This window comes from Lissotriton helveticus, chromosome 5_1 (genome assembly GCF_964261635.1).
Source record: "Lissotriton helveticus chromosome 5_1, aLisHel1.1, whole genome shotgun sequence".
NCBI lineage: Eukaryota > Metazoa > Chordata > Amphibia > Caudata > Salamandridae > Lissotriton > Lissotriton helveticus.
In genome coordinates, this window is record NC_136065.1 from 1,129,314,450 (window position 1) to 1,129,328,159 (window position 13,710).

The 13,710-nt window shown below is 44.5% G+C and overlaps 1 protein-coding gene across 1 annotated transcript in view; it reads left to right on the forward strand.

Annotated features, from left to right (window-relative positions):
- The window catches only part of LOC144753518 (uncharacterized), a 166,318-nt gene extending 156,482 nt beyond the window's left edge, over positions 1 to 9,836 (forward strand). The window contains exon 3 of the mRNA XM_078641178.1: positions 9,209 to 9,836. Within this exon, the coding sequence (XP_078497304.1) occupies positions 9,209 to 9,548 (340 nt within the window). The 3' untranslated portion in view covers positions 9,549 to 9,836. The remainder of the gene's footprint in view (positions 1 to 9,208) is intronic.
- Positions 9,837 to 13,710: the final 3,874 nt, after the last annotated feature.

The window sequence follows — 13,710 nt, forward strand, 5'->3', positions numbered from 1 at the left end:
TAATCAGGCTTACCGGTGGTGCCAGGGGTCGGGCCACTATGCTAAGGCCTGCAGTGCCTGTGCAATGATGAATCCGAAGGACATACGAGACCACAAGGTGAACCTCTATGCCGCCGAGCACCTGAAGACTCCACAGCGAGACTGGACAAAGGGTCGGTCCCATTTCCGGTCCAGAAGTCACAGTAGTCATTCCTAAAGTTGGTCGTCATCACGTTCCAAGTCTTCAGATAAATTGAAGAAAAAAACCATAAAAATCTCAAGCAGGACTCTGCTACACACATACTCCTGAAAAAACGTGAGGGAGTAATCATGCCTCTTGATCTCACTCCTGAACTTGGCTGACATCAGAACCCATCTTGAAACTTGTCCCTGCAACAGTGAGGCAGATTGAAAAGTTCCACGGGCCATGCTCTAAGTGTTCGGATCCTTACTGATTGCCTCTTTGGTGCCTATGGGTCCCAAGGAGCCGAGAGGCCTTCTTTCTGGTACCTACAGGTGGGTTTCCACCGGTGCTAGTTTAATCAACCAAGTCTACCACTTGGCCTCCCTTTGCTCCTGCACTGACTCTGCCTCCGGGTCTACGCTCCACACTGGTTCCCGGAGCCTCTACCCCAATGTTGACTCCACTGATGCAAGAGGAAGAGGTGCCCATTGTGCTCTCCAACTCAGATTTGACAGAGCTATGACCTAGTCTGAGGCTGTGCTCAATTTCCTTCGCAGTACAACCTCCCCTGCTTGACTCACCACCTCCACAAGTCAGAGCACATTCGCTGCATTTCTTATTTGGTACTGATTTGGACAACGGCTATGATGTGGGTGATGAGAAAAGGCAACCATACTATGAGGAAAATTTGTATGATGACCTTCAAGAAGCCAGCAGGCTTGACACTTCCCCCAAGGCAGGATCCCTCTCACCTCCAGGGCCTTCAACTGAGGAGAGTGCATATTTTGCAACGGTCATGCGTAAGACAGACGAAGTTCTTGATCACCAGCCTCCCACCTTTGAGGTCAAAACTAATGTCTTGATGGAAATGCTTCAGCTGAGGCAAATATCTACTAAGCCCCTTCACCCCCCAATGAGGCACTTTCAGATTGTCTATTAAGGGCCTGCCCCAATCCTTGCTCTGCCCCCCAGTCAATCATCAAATTACAAGACACCATGCCCTGGGTGACTGCACATTTTTGTCTCACCACCCCTCTCCTCAGAGCTTGGAGGTTCAGGCAGTTGAACCTGAATAACTTTTCAACTACTGCTACTACACCCCATTAGGGAGCCCAAATTAATGAATATCATCAGGAAGAGGGTATTTTATTTCACCAGCTTGTTACTCAAGTCCATGAATGCCAGTTGGCTGCGGGACCGCTATTCCCACGCTCTTTGTCATTCAGTGGCTCAAGCCCTCCCAAGTGTCTCAGAAGATCCCTAACCTGTCATACAGGATGGTCATTATGTAGCCAAGTTCACAATTTGTTGTGGCTTGGATACTACTGATTTCAGGGGCGAGCCATTGAAAATAGCTTTGCCATTTGCCGTGACACCTGGCTGAGGTCCATGGATTTTACCGGCGATGTCCAATCATCCCTCATGGGAAAACCCTTTGACAGGACTTATCTGTTTAAGACCAAGGCAGATTCTGCTCTGGAGCAGTTCAAAGAGAGTAGAGCCACAGCATGCTCCCTGGGCTTATCTGCGCTGTCTCGCCATCCGCATCAGTCCTACCATTCCTTGCGATGTTTCAGCGGAGTTACCCTAAAGCTTCAGCCACTACAGCCTCAAAAAGGTGCCCACTGCCGCCAAGGTCAAGGTCAGCAGGCCACTCAGTCCAATGTCCATCCCCACTGCCCCACCTGCCAAACCCCTGTAGCATGCACTTAGTGGCACACAGCCACATAGGTGGAGGCAGGATCCAATTGTTCTTGCTGGGTTGACAGACTATGACTTCAGACCAGTTGGTCCTACAGTTCGTTCTAAAGATGTACACCTTGCCCCTTTATGGCTACTACAACACACCTTCCATCATCTCCGGAACACCAAACAGAGGACCATCTGTCCATCTTACAGTAGGAAGGACAAACCATTTTGGCCAAACAGGTGCCAGAACCAGAACGTGTTCATTATTGCAGCTACTTTTTGGTTCAAAGGAAGGCTGAAAGTCTTTGTCTTATTTTAGACCTGCACCCTCTTAATGCCTTCCTCCAGAAGAAGAAATTCAAAATGCTCACACTGGCCGCGGTCTTGTCTGCCCTCAACCTTGGAGACTTGATGGTGATGTAGGACCTGCAGGATGCCTATTTTCTTATACTCCTCGTGCATGTCCATCAGCTTGACCTGCGGTTCATAGTGAGATAGGCCTATTTTCATCTCATTGTGCATTGGTTTGGTCTCACAAGCGCCCCTTGGGTGTTCACAAAGGTGATTGTGGTGGTAACAGCGCACCTTAGGAGGTCAGAGGTCCCAGTCTTCCCCTTCTTTGGGGTTCATTATCAACGTTCTGACTCTTTCTTATATGCTCCCCTTCATCAGAGCCATTCTAGAAATGGTTCAGTTTCTTGCCCTCCCCCCAAAAAAAGATTCTAGGACATTCATGCCATGATGCCGATCTTTCAGTCTCTGTCCTGGATTTATATGAGGTCAACTCTGAGTCTGCTTGGACTGCATCCTGCTAGCCAAGGTTGGCTTATGTGGGCCCTGTAGTGGAATCTGAAGTCTCAGTGGAATGAACTTCGGCGGGACTATTCCAACCACCTACAGATTTCAGAGGAGACTGTGAAAGATTTGCAGTGGTCAATAAAGGAACGCAACTGGGTCAGTGGCAGACCACTCTTCCTATCCCACCAAGAGCTGACAGTGGTGACTGATGAATCACTTCTGGGCTGGGGCAGCCATCTGAGAGAGGTAGAGATCAGCGGTCTATGACATATAAATATAGATGTAAAAAAAAAAAGATAGAGAGAGATCAGAGGTCTCTGGACTCCAGTGGATGCTCAGCTCCATAGCCACCTTCTGGAGCTCTGGACCATCTACTTGGCAATGAAAGGCTTCCTTCCATCCATCAAAGGGAAGTTGGTAGAGATGCTTATGGACAACACACCACCATGTGCTATTACAACAAACTGGGTACAGCGGTGTTTTCGCCCTGTGCCAGTATGCATTACGCCTCTGGAAATGGCTAGACCATAAAGGAATTTTCGTGGTAGTGGACCACCTAAGAAACTCTTTGAATGCCAGGGTGGACAAGTTCAGTCGGTGACACCTAGCTGATCATGAGTGGTAGTTACATCCATGGGTTGCACAAAGTCTCTTTTGTGAATGGGGAGAACTTTGGCTCAATCTATCTGCCAACGTCGAGAACATGCAGTGTCAGCAGTTTAGTGCATTGGAGTTTCCAAGGCATCTCTGGCTAGGTGACACGTTCTGCCTAGAGGTGACCTCGGGAGTCTGATGTGCCTTCCTGGTCTGAAGAAGATCTGGACAGACTGGGCCCAATCATCCTAGTGGCCCTGGATTTGGCATGGAGGGTTTAGTATCCAGAGCTCCTGGGCTGCAGCATTAACAGGGCAGGGTTCCGCACCCGGACCGTCGCAATCTCAACCTTCATGCTGGGAGAATGAGCAACAACAGCTGAGCATCTCTGGAGATGATTGATGTCATCTTGGTGGCCCGATGTCCCTCGACATCACTGTATACACCTGTCATTGGGGCAAATTTGTGGTCTGGTGCGGCACAAACCCGACTAACCTCCTCCAGGCCAAGTTATCTGATTCTTTGGACGTTCACATGGCAGGGCTTTGCTTTGGACACAGTTCAAGGGGACCATTCTACTCTTTTGGCCTTTTCTACAGTTGCAGGATCAACCCGTTTTTTTAAATCATCGGTTGTTAGGCATTATTTAAAGGTTTACAACATCTGTTTCCTCCCTTTCCCTTCCTCATGCCACAATGGGACCTTAATGCGTTCCTCACATATTTGATGTGCACCCCTCTCTGCTGTCCCCTGTGACTTGTCACTTTCAAGGTTGTACTCCATGTCGCCACAACATTATTACTGCAGTTAAGTGAGCTTCAAGCTTTCTGTGTAAACCTGCTGTTTACATCACCATCTTTCAAAGACAAACTGGTTCTGCAGACCTGAGCATCCTTCCTTCCAAAAGTTGTGACTGTTCCACGTCAGAAAAGTTACCACCTGACTGATGTTCTATGCTCCACCTCACCCTACTAAGTAAGAGGAAAGAATACATAATTTAGACCCCAAAAGAACACCAGCTGAACGATCACCTCTTTGAGAGATTTGCAGGAGTAAGAAAAGGCAAGGCTGACCAGAAAAGCACCATCTCTCATTGGGACATGCTCTGTATTAAGATCTGCAATGTATTGAACAAAAAGTAGTCTTCAAAAGGACTGCAAGCTCATCCAACCAGGGCCAAAGTTGCTTCCACTACATTGTCACAAGGAGTTCCTGTCCTGGATATCAACCAGGCAGCAACATGGGCATCCCTCTAGACATTCACAAAGCAGTCCTATCTCGAGTTTAGGTTTGCAATAAGAGGCATTTTGCCCACTCAGTCCTACAGGACTTAATTGCTTGAGTGCATTTACAGACCCTCCTCTAAACAGGTACTGCTTTGGTATTGATTCAAAAAGTGAGGAATAAAGCTCTTTCTGGTAGAAACTCTATCTAACTGCAGATACCTGATGAATCCTCCAGTCCCTATGACCCTGTCATCCCCCTGTCTGTGATTGCAGTCTATTCATCTTTAAGATCCCCAGTCAAGGAATCTGCACACTGCTCACAACAATTTGCTGTCAAGGCTCAACACCAGGGGCTCGGACAGCTTCAGAACTAACTGAACTGGGTCAGCGCGTGGGCATCTATATAGGTTCTGCAGTAGAATGGCATCAGTGAGAAGCTGCACAACACCACCTACTGGTGCACAGAGGTATTGCTTAAAAAGTTTCCAGATCCAATTTGATGCCTGGGGACAGTCAACAGGTCAGTAATCTGCATTTAGAAAATCTCGACCTGAAAGAGCGTCACCAAATGTAAGTACATTTTATGCTAAACAGTGCACAAGATGACTTGTATCTCTACTCTGACATCCTTTTCAATTGCAAGCAGTTATTTATTTACATGGATTTCACATGAATAGTAACTCTACAGAAACTGACAAAAATGCCCAAACATTACTCTACTGATAAGCAAGAGAGGCTCCTCCATTAGAGTGGAGTAGCATCGCCCCACTTAAAAAAATGGCCCCCAGAAAAGCCCCAGAGATGAAAAATAGAATGATAATAACGTTACTCATAAACATTTTATTTTTCATCAACCAGTTCCAAACCAAGTGGCAGGCCTGTCATGGGCGATTATTGCAACAGGGAGGAGTGGTGGGCTGGTTGTGCAATTTGGTTTAAAGTACTCATGTATCTTTAGCCTGCCACCTTCCGACGGCCAGCCAGACATGTGCCTTTTAAACCTCTCTAACAAAGCTGTCTAAGACAGCTGGGTTAGAGAAAGCACAGGCCTCCAGTGCTCTTGAGAGTGCTGAGAGAGACTGCTCCCTCCAATCCTGGCGCTACTATCATGCTGGTTGCCAGCTAAGGCTTCTGGCTTAGAGAGGGTTAATAGGGAGCCACATTTTGAAGGCATGTGGGCCTATTGCTTCAGAATCCTTTTAGATGGTGCAGACTATCTCTGATGTTATCATGTGTCAGTGGCGTGTTTTCCTAGATGGGGTGGCATGGCCTGGTTTGTGCATGATGAGGCACATATTGATTGCCTGATTTTGAACCTGTTGTAGTCTGTTGTTAGGTTTCCAGGGAGACCTATGTAGATAATACTTGGTAATCAAGTTGGGTCATTACTAAGAATCTGGTAAGCTCAAAGAGGTGGTAGGAGTAGCGGGAGAATGTTCCTAAGTAACCAAGGAATTTTCCCAAGGCCCTAAAATATTCTAAGTCAAGTTAATTTAACCCTGACCAGTTGGACCCAGCACACTACAGACCTATATCCAATTATCTGTTTCTGGATAAGTCAACAGAAAAATCATTTTTACACACAGCTCTGACTTTCCAGAACAAAACAGCCTTCTCTCAGGTTTCCTAACCAGAAGATGTATTGCATCTGCACCAATTGCAATCTTTGATGGCCTCAGAAATGCCGACGTTTTCAACGAAGTTGCAACCCTCCCACAACCTGATCTCTCATCATCCTGCAATACTGTTGACGAACAACTAATACTCCCAAGACAATTCTTGGCAAGAATCGAGGGCACAGCATTTAACTGGATTTGGTTCTACCTCACTGGCGCACCCCAAATCATCACATTCTTCCTTTAGTCATCACCATTCATCTTTCGAGTAGTTGTGCCTCCTATAATTTTTTGTATTTACTTTTAACGACTCCGAAAGCTTGTCAGTCAACTTACCTGTGATTATTAAGCTGAGGATACCCAAACTAGAATCCTAAAATTAGAAAAGTCCTCAGACTAGGACACCTGAAAACCCAGCTAATGCCTTCAGCCAGCAAACCATTGATGCTACAGAGCCACCTGATAAATCAGTTCCTCAAAAACAGAGATCCCCGTCTGTGCAGCAGGTCAAAATTACAATCCCCACCACCTCCTGGAATAATGAGATTGCACAACCCGGAAGAAAAAAATCTTTGTGCGCTGATGTACTTCAACCTCCCTCTCCAAATGCAGGTTAAGTAAGGGAATTTTAAACCATGGGAATACTATTCTGCATCTTTCCTAATCTGCCTTCGCCAGAGGTTCCATGCCTCTTGATGCTCTTAAAATCAAGATGATGTCACATCGTGATTTAGCTAGTGAGCTCTACGTTGGACTCCTGAGGCATGTAATCAAGTTGACCGTTGACATAAACAACTCCACCATGGGGGCAGGCAATCCTAAACCTCAGCCAATGGATCACATTATTAATGCTCTCAAGGCCCTACACTGCCTAACCACCCCAAGAAGAATTGATTTCAGAGTTCTTTGCGTTGGGCACCTGGCTCTCCATGAGACAAGACCTATGGTCCTACACTGGAATCGAGCGAGGCACCTCAGATCGAGAGTGGCACCGCTCATGTACCACCCCCCATTCAAAGAACCTGCATTTGTGCCAGCTCCTTTCCTGTACAAACAAACACGCTCTGGAAAACCCTTCTGAAGAAAAGAAGACAATCATCAGTCATAGAGAATTCAGAAAAGCAATGAAGATATATAGTTATTCCTTAATTCGCTCTTCAGGGAAATGCCAGAAATGTGTACATTTTGGTCGTTTTAAGAGGGTTATGCACTTCATGTGGTTCTCCTTAGTTTGTATGGGTGTTTGGTTTTCCCCGGAGTTCATTTTGTTGGGCTAAACCACGCACTACCCGTCCAAATACTGGCCAATTTGTGGTTCGAAGTAACGATGCCCTGATGCCGTTTGACCGTTTTTCTTCTGTAGAAGGCAGAAGCACAGTGTCGGAATTTGGAGGAATTAAGTCGAAGTTCCCAAATACTGAAGAATAAAAAAAACATTTCGCCTAGACCTAAAAGAAAGGTCATAGTCAGAGGGACTGGAATTATGTGATGCAGCACCTGTGGAGTTCTCACCATATTTATTTGCATTTACCACTCTTCAGCACAGTCGACCATCTGCTGTATAATTTCATATTTCCAACATAAAATAATTGTGTTACTAGTGCAAATGGATCAAAAGTTTCAAAAACTGTGCCACGCATGGTGAGGAGTATCAGCTGACCTTCTGCAAAAGTTAATTGTTCAGTTTTCCATTGCTGAGTGCTGTGTTCATGTGTGAGATTGTCCCGAATGGCATGTAACATTTTCGCGATTTTGGTTCTAAATCAAAAGTAGAGCAATATTACGGCCAGATAATTTTCTTCCTGATGCCACATAATGTCTTTTTGCTGCATAATTTGGTGCCCCATTGTCTCTTTATTTTCAGTGGCCATGGCCATAGCGTACAGCAAGTAGACGTAACCTTTCTCATTGCTTTCAAAACATCAGCAAAAGTGCTGCATTTAGGAGATGAGGTGCAGCTGATAAGAATGTTAACAAAGTAAAAGGCAAACACGAGAAAAGGGCTAGTGGTCTAGCCGAGTAGAGACGCTGCAACACTGATCTCCATACAAAACTAGGAGCAGCGTGGAACAAGTCAGGAACACACTTGTATTTTGTTTATGTCCCCCAGTGTTCCGTTTTATGGACTTTTATAGTTAAATACAAACAGAAAAACAAACATTACCTGCCTGTATTTCTTTTTAAATATGAATAAAAACGGAAAATAGTTTTTGAGTGATTCCCGATGGTGTCAGTTGTGACTTCTGTCCAATAGTTGCACTGACTGACTAGTTGTGCAGATAACAAGAAAGAGATACAGTCACTTTTGTGTAGTACAGCTTACCGATAGCCTACCGGCGGAAAAGCACAGCAATATGGTTTCCCCCAGGGTGTTGGGGGGGGTGGCGGGGGGGTGCACATGGGGTTACCTATAGTACCCCCCTGCATTTGCATTTACCAGGCGGCAAGCATCGCACGGCGCCTGCCACGTTGTGCATGCAAATGCGAGACATGCATATATTGCATTGTTGCGGGTGCTGCTTCCAGCACCGCCTGCCACAATGCAATGTATGCGGGATGCCACCGCCACTTTTCACATGCAATGTACCCTGCCCATGGGGGTACCTTGGGCATACCAGAGGGGTGACTCACATGTAGTAAAGTGAAGTTTCAGGGACTTGCAAGTGGGTGCACTTGCCAAGTCGACGTTGGCAGCCCAAGGCTGCACACAGACTCTGCGTTGGCAGACAAGAGTTACACTTTACGGGCTGTTTGCGTGGGTGGCACAATCCAGTGCTGCAGCCCACCAACAGCATTTGATTTAGAGGCCCTGTCACTCGCAGTGCACTTTACTAGGGACTCGCACATAAATCAAATATGCCAATCATGGAAATACCAATCCATAACACATTTTATACAGGAGCACTTGCACTTTACCACTGGACAGCAGTGAGGAAAGTACGCAGAATCATTACACCAGCAAAAACGGAGGCAAACCCTGGAGGTCAGATGCAAAAAAGTCAATGGGAAACACACCAAAAGATGCCAGGTCTAACAATAGCAAACATGGTTAGATAATTATAACCTTTACATGTAAATAAGAGGTTTCAATATTCATGTTTTCTTTTTTCTGTTTTTTGCAGACAGCGCCAGCAGGCCTGGTTGTATGAGACTGCTGTCAAATGCAATCAGCCAGTGAATGCCATTGACGTGAAGGGTGTGAAGAGAATGCAAAGTGCCCAAGACCCTCTAACGTTAATTGAAGAAGAGAGAAACAGGGGACACAGCTGTCCCATCTTCTTCATCTACGATAACCCGATGATGACAACACAAGATGAAGGCAGTGATGGAGAGCAGAAACATTTACCAGAGGCTGATCAGGATATCAGAGCAGACACCGCCATGAAGAAAAACAGCTGCTGCAGCGATGGCAAACCTGCTGACGTCATTGTAGACCCACGAGTCTTTTATGTACGACTCTGAACAAAAATATTTATTCACTTTCACTAACATAAGGTTCTTGATACTTTACTTTCAGTTCGTCTATCTGTATTTTCCAGAAGGCAAAGGCAACTGTATTTATGGAGGAAGAGCTCGTTTACATTGTGAAAGGTATCCATTTCAAATGTGTCCTATATTGTTACATTTTTTTCGTTAATGCAAGTGTTTTTATTACTTTGAATGTTTGTCATTCTATTTTTTCTTTTTCAAATATTTTCATTTTTTTGTCTTCATTCTTTTAGTATAGAAATGGGCTGCTGTACAATGTGTTAAAATATTAATAAAGTAATAAAAATGTACACCATGTGAAGGTAGACGGAGGGGTTCTGAGAACAAAACAGTCATGTAAAGCAAATACAGTAAAGAGGTTGGACAGGTGTCTGTAGAAACAGCATTTAATGAACTAAACTGCACCAGTATCCTCCGCAACTCAGTTCCAGCAGCTGAACTGAGTTACATTCTATCCTTCGAAAAGTAGCAATCTCTTAACATCACATTACAACAGCTACTAAGACCAACAGCAGCACATCCCATGTTGCACCACAAATGTGAAAAGAAAGAGCCACACCTACCGAACTAACAGAACAGTAGAAAACTACAAGCGGTCAAATTAGCACAGAACACATGAGCAAACAGCTGAAGATACACTCACATATACATTGGTTTAACATATATTACATTTAGAAAAGCAAACAAATAAAGGCTAGCTCGAAAAAAGATCACAGCACAATAAAAAGAGAAATATATACAAATGACGGCAAAAACAATCTTCCCGCCAACCTGCTCTCTCTCTGCACTACCCTTCTCTCACTCATCACCACCAATTAGCTTAGCGTTTTAAGTGGCCCGGGTCCTAAAAAGCATGTCTTGAGACGGGTCCCTATCGGGCTCTCCATTTTTGCCCTCATGATGGAAAAAAAAATCTGCAGCAGCATCACCACTTAATTCCTTTGGTGCAACTTCAGAGAAACTCGCTATAGTATTTTCAGTCTCACCATTTCTGAACTGAAGCATTTTCAGTGTTCTAGACAACAAAACCGTAGTTGTTGCTTATTTGTCTTATGCAACTAACAACCATTGATAAAGCCAATAGTCCTTGCTTGTTGTAGGTGCAATGTTATTTGCGTTATATATCTCGTTGCAATGACAGAGGCAGCTAAATACCAGCCGCGAGGCGTGGTATGCAAAGCGCAGATTTTTAGCTGATGTATTTAAAAGCCACGCCCTTAATTACACCAGCCACGTACATTTGAGAGACCCCTCCAGCTTTTTCATCCCACTTAAATCCCTAAACTAGATCATGTCCTGCTTCCATCTCAGCCAGCTGCAGAACGCGGGCCTCAACCACTGACGCTAATCTCCCTCAAACTCAACTCAGCCGCATTTTTTTCCCACCCTTATTTGAGAAAGGACCAGAGTACATGAAATGTCGTTATTTAAAAATCAAGATTTTTTTCATATAAACAATATTACCAACCTTCCATGTTAGTGCATTGGTTCTGTGTCGATTATCGTGCCAGTTATTATGGCCCTCCTTATGTCGCAGAACTCTGTTTGTCGAACATGCAAAAGGTAAAGTTCTTGTAGCACTGATTGTATGATGAGCCCATGTTCTCTTCCACAGCACATCTTTTAATGAAACTTGTATCCCAGATGCTCCTTGCTATCAAGCTTTCGTCAGCGTTTGCGCCCTCTCAGCTAAGCCCCTGGCCTGCAGTGAGGACAGTGCAGACTTGAGCTGTTCCACTATTCCATTCTTCAAAAGCCCTTCATTTCATTCAACATAAGATGGAATCCATGGTCTGTGACAGTAGTCTTTGCTGGCCCTCACTAATATAACTAATACCCCAACATCTGTATCACAATCCTAATACTCACACATCTGTAGGCAATCCACGTTGGCGTATAATTTACTTAGAGTAAAATGTATCTATCCATGGGCAGAGACAACTCCAACAGCCCTATTATGTTGAAAGGCAACTTACTCTGGAACAACTCAAGCACTTCAACCTGAGAAAGCAGTATCTGCCTCATGTTTATCATCTTGTTGCTACCAGAGCTCTGTACACTGAACCCTCACAAACCTTGCCTCTACGCCATCACTCCCTGCCACAAATACGATTCCCTAACCTCGGCTTTGGTGCGATTTCTTCCTAGATGCCCATTATGGCAGGTAAGCAATATTATCTCTTAGACTTCTTGAGGAATCTATCTCTGTCCCTTCTCACTTTACTGTCATGTATGCACAGCTCTTCCTTAGTGTCACAGAAGCGCTTCATGGAACCTGACACTCCTTCGACCCCCGACCATCCCATGACCACATACCTCTTGACTACTACCAAAACAGAATCATTTCCTTTTTTCCACTCTTCTCCCAGTGCCATTTCCTCTGTCCACCTTGCAGATCTTTGCTTATCTATCTTAATCCTCTCCTCCATCTCTTTAACAACCTCAGTGGCATCCTTGTTAAACATCCGCATCTATGTTCCTCAATTCGGGCAAATATTCAACAGTGGAATTTAAAACCTGCAACACTTATAACCTGATGGAAATCTACAGCGTGGCACGTTGCACGTTGCACCTCCTTGTTGTAAAATATTTGCATTGAAATTCAATGTTCTGATTTGACCATAAAATCTTTGTCAAAAATCCGAAGTGACTCATCACCTCCCCCCTGCCCCCCCCACTTCCAGATGCCAATGACTCCCTCTCAATTATCTAGTAAATCCCCTCTGCACCCTTCAAGGAGTGAGAGGCGAATGCAACTACATTCTCCTCACTATTTCTAGTGTTACTCACCAAAAAGTGCTTCAATGCCTTGTCATGGGTAGTAAGTGCTATATAAATATAATTACCTTTCCACTAATTGAGTACTGCACCCAACTCTCTCAACCCTGACATCCAAAGTTAACGTTGTGTTTTTATGGACATCCCAGTGCTTCAGTGTGGGCATTCTTTAAATATGACTTGTTATCCTGTCAAAAGTGTCTTGACACTCCTCCATTCACTTAGAATTTTCCTTCTTTGAATTATTCCAGTGGACAAACTACAATAGCAAAAGTCTGACGAAATCTAGAATAACATTCCTAAAGTCATAAAAATTATCTGACTAGTCCATTTTCATTCTTTTTCTTTGGCAATAAGTGGCAGCACCCAAGTTACCACTTTAAGTAAAGTTCTATAGCTAGTTAGGTCAAAACATTGACATGAACAGTTCGAGGTCTCTTCAATATGTGCAATCACAATCTAATCTCAGTCGAATAATCACAAGTTAATCAAAAATAAGATTAACACACATATGTCTTAGAAAATCTTTTTCATGTTATTATTGAATCAGATTTTTGCTTTTAGATTATCATTTCTATCCTTTTTTCCCTCCACTCTTACTAGTGCTCTATGGTCGATGCTGGTTGAGGGCTTGCTATGGTGTAGTGAGGGCGTTGTGGAGTTCACAACTGTTGAGAGACCAGGCTGCCTGCAACTACTCATCGGCATATGCATGGATTTATAAGTGGCAGCACCCAAGTTACCATCCATGCACTTGTAGTGTGGAAGCTGAGTAGACCCAGTAGGGATTGTGATACAGGGCGACACATACATGGCAAAGCAACTTATCTGCCCATTTTATCTGTTTGTAAGGCAAAAACAGAGGAGATGGGACTTGTGATGCCCTATTATACGACTATCTAGTATATCTAGTACATGCCTACAGAGCCTGGGAAGACAACAAGTAATCAGGAGTTAATTGGAACCCTGGGTGGGGGCAGCAGCAAGGTGGCACCCACACACCAATCAGTGCTTCTGATCGATACAGGTCTGGGGCTGTCCACAGGCCACTGTTGCAATGGAGAAGTAACACTGACCTCTGGTGAGACTGTGTATTCTAGACATTGGGAACAATTAGCCTTGTAAAATATTTGTGAAGGACCTGCACATTGTGTTCCTTTAGTTGTGTAAGGCATCTGTACTGTTCACGTACTTTAATCTGGAGGAAGTCTTCACCGCATTTGGGGCCATATGTATCAAGCTAATTAGCATTCGCAAAGGCCGAAATTCTGCGAATTTCGGCCTTTGCGAATGCTAATTAGCAAAATGGTATGTATGTGACATGTTTGATGCAAAATAAGGAATCTCAAAATGTGCT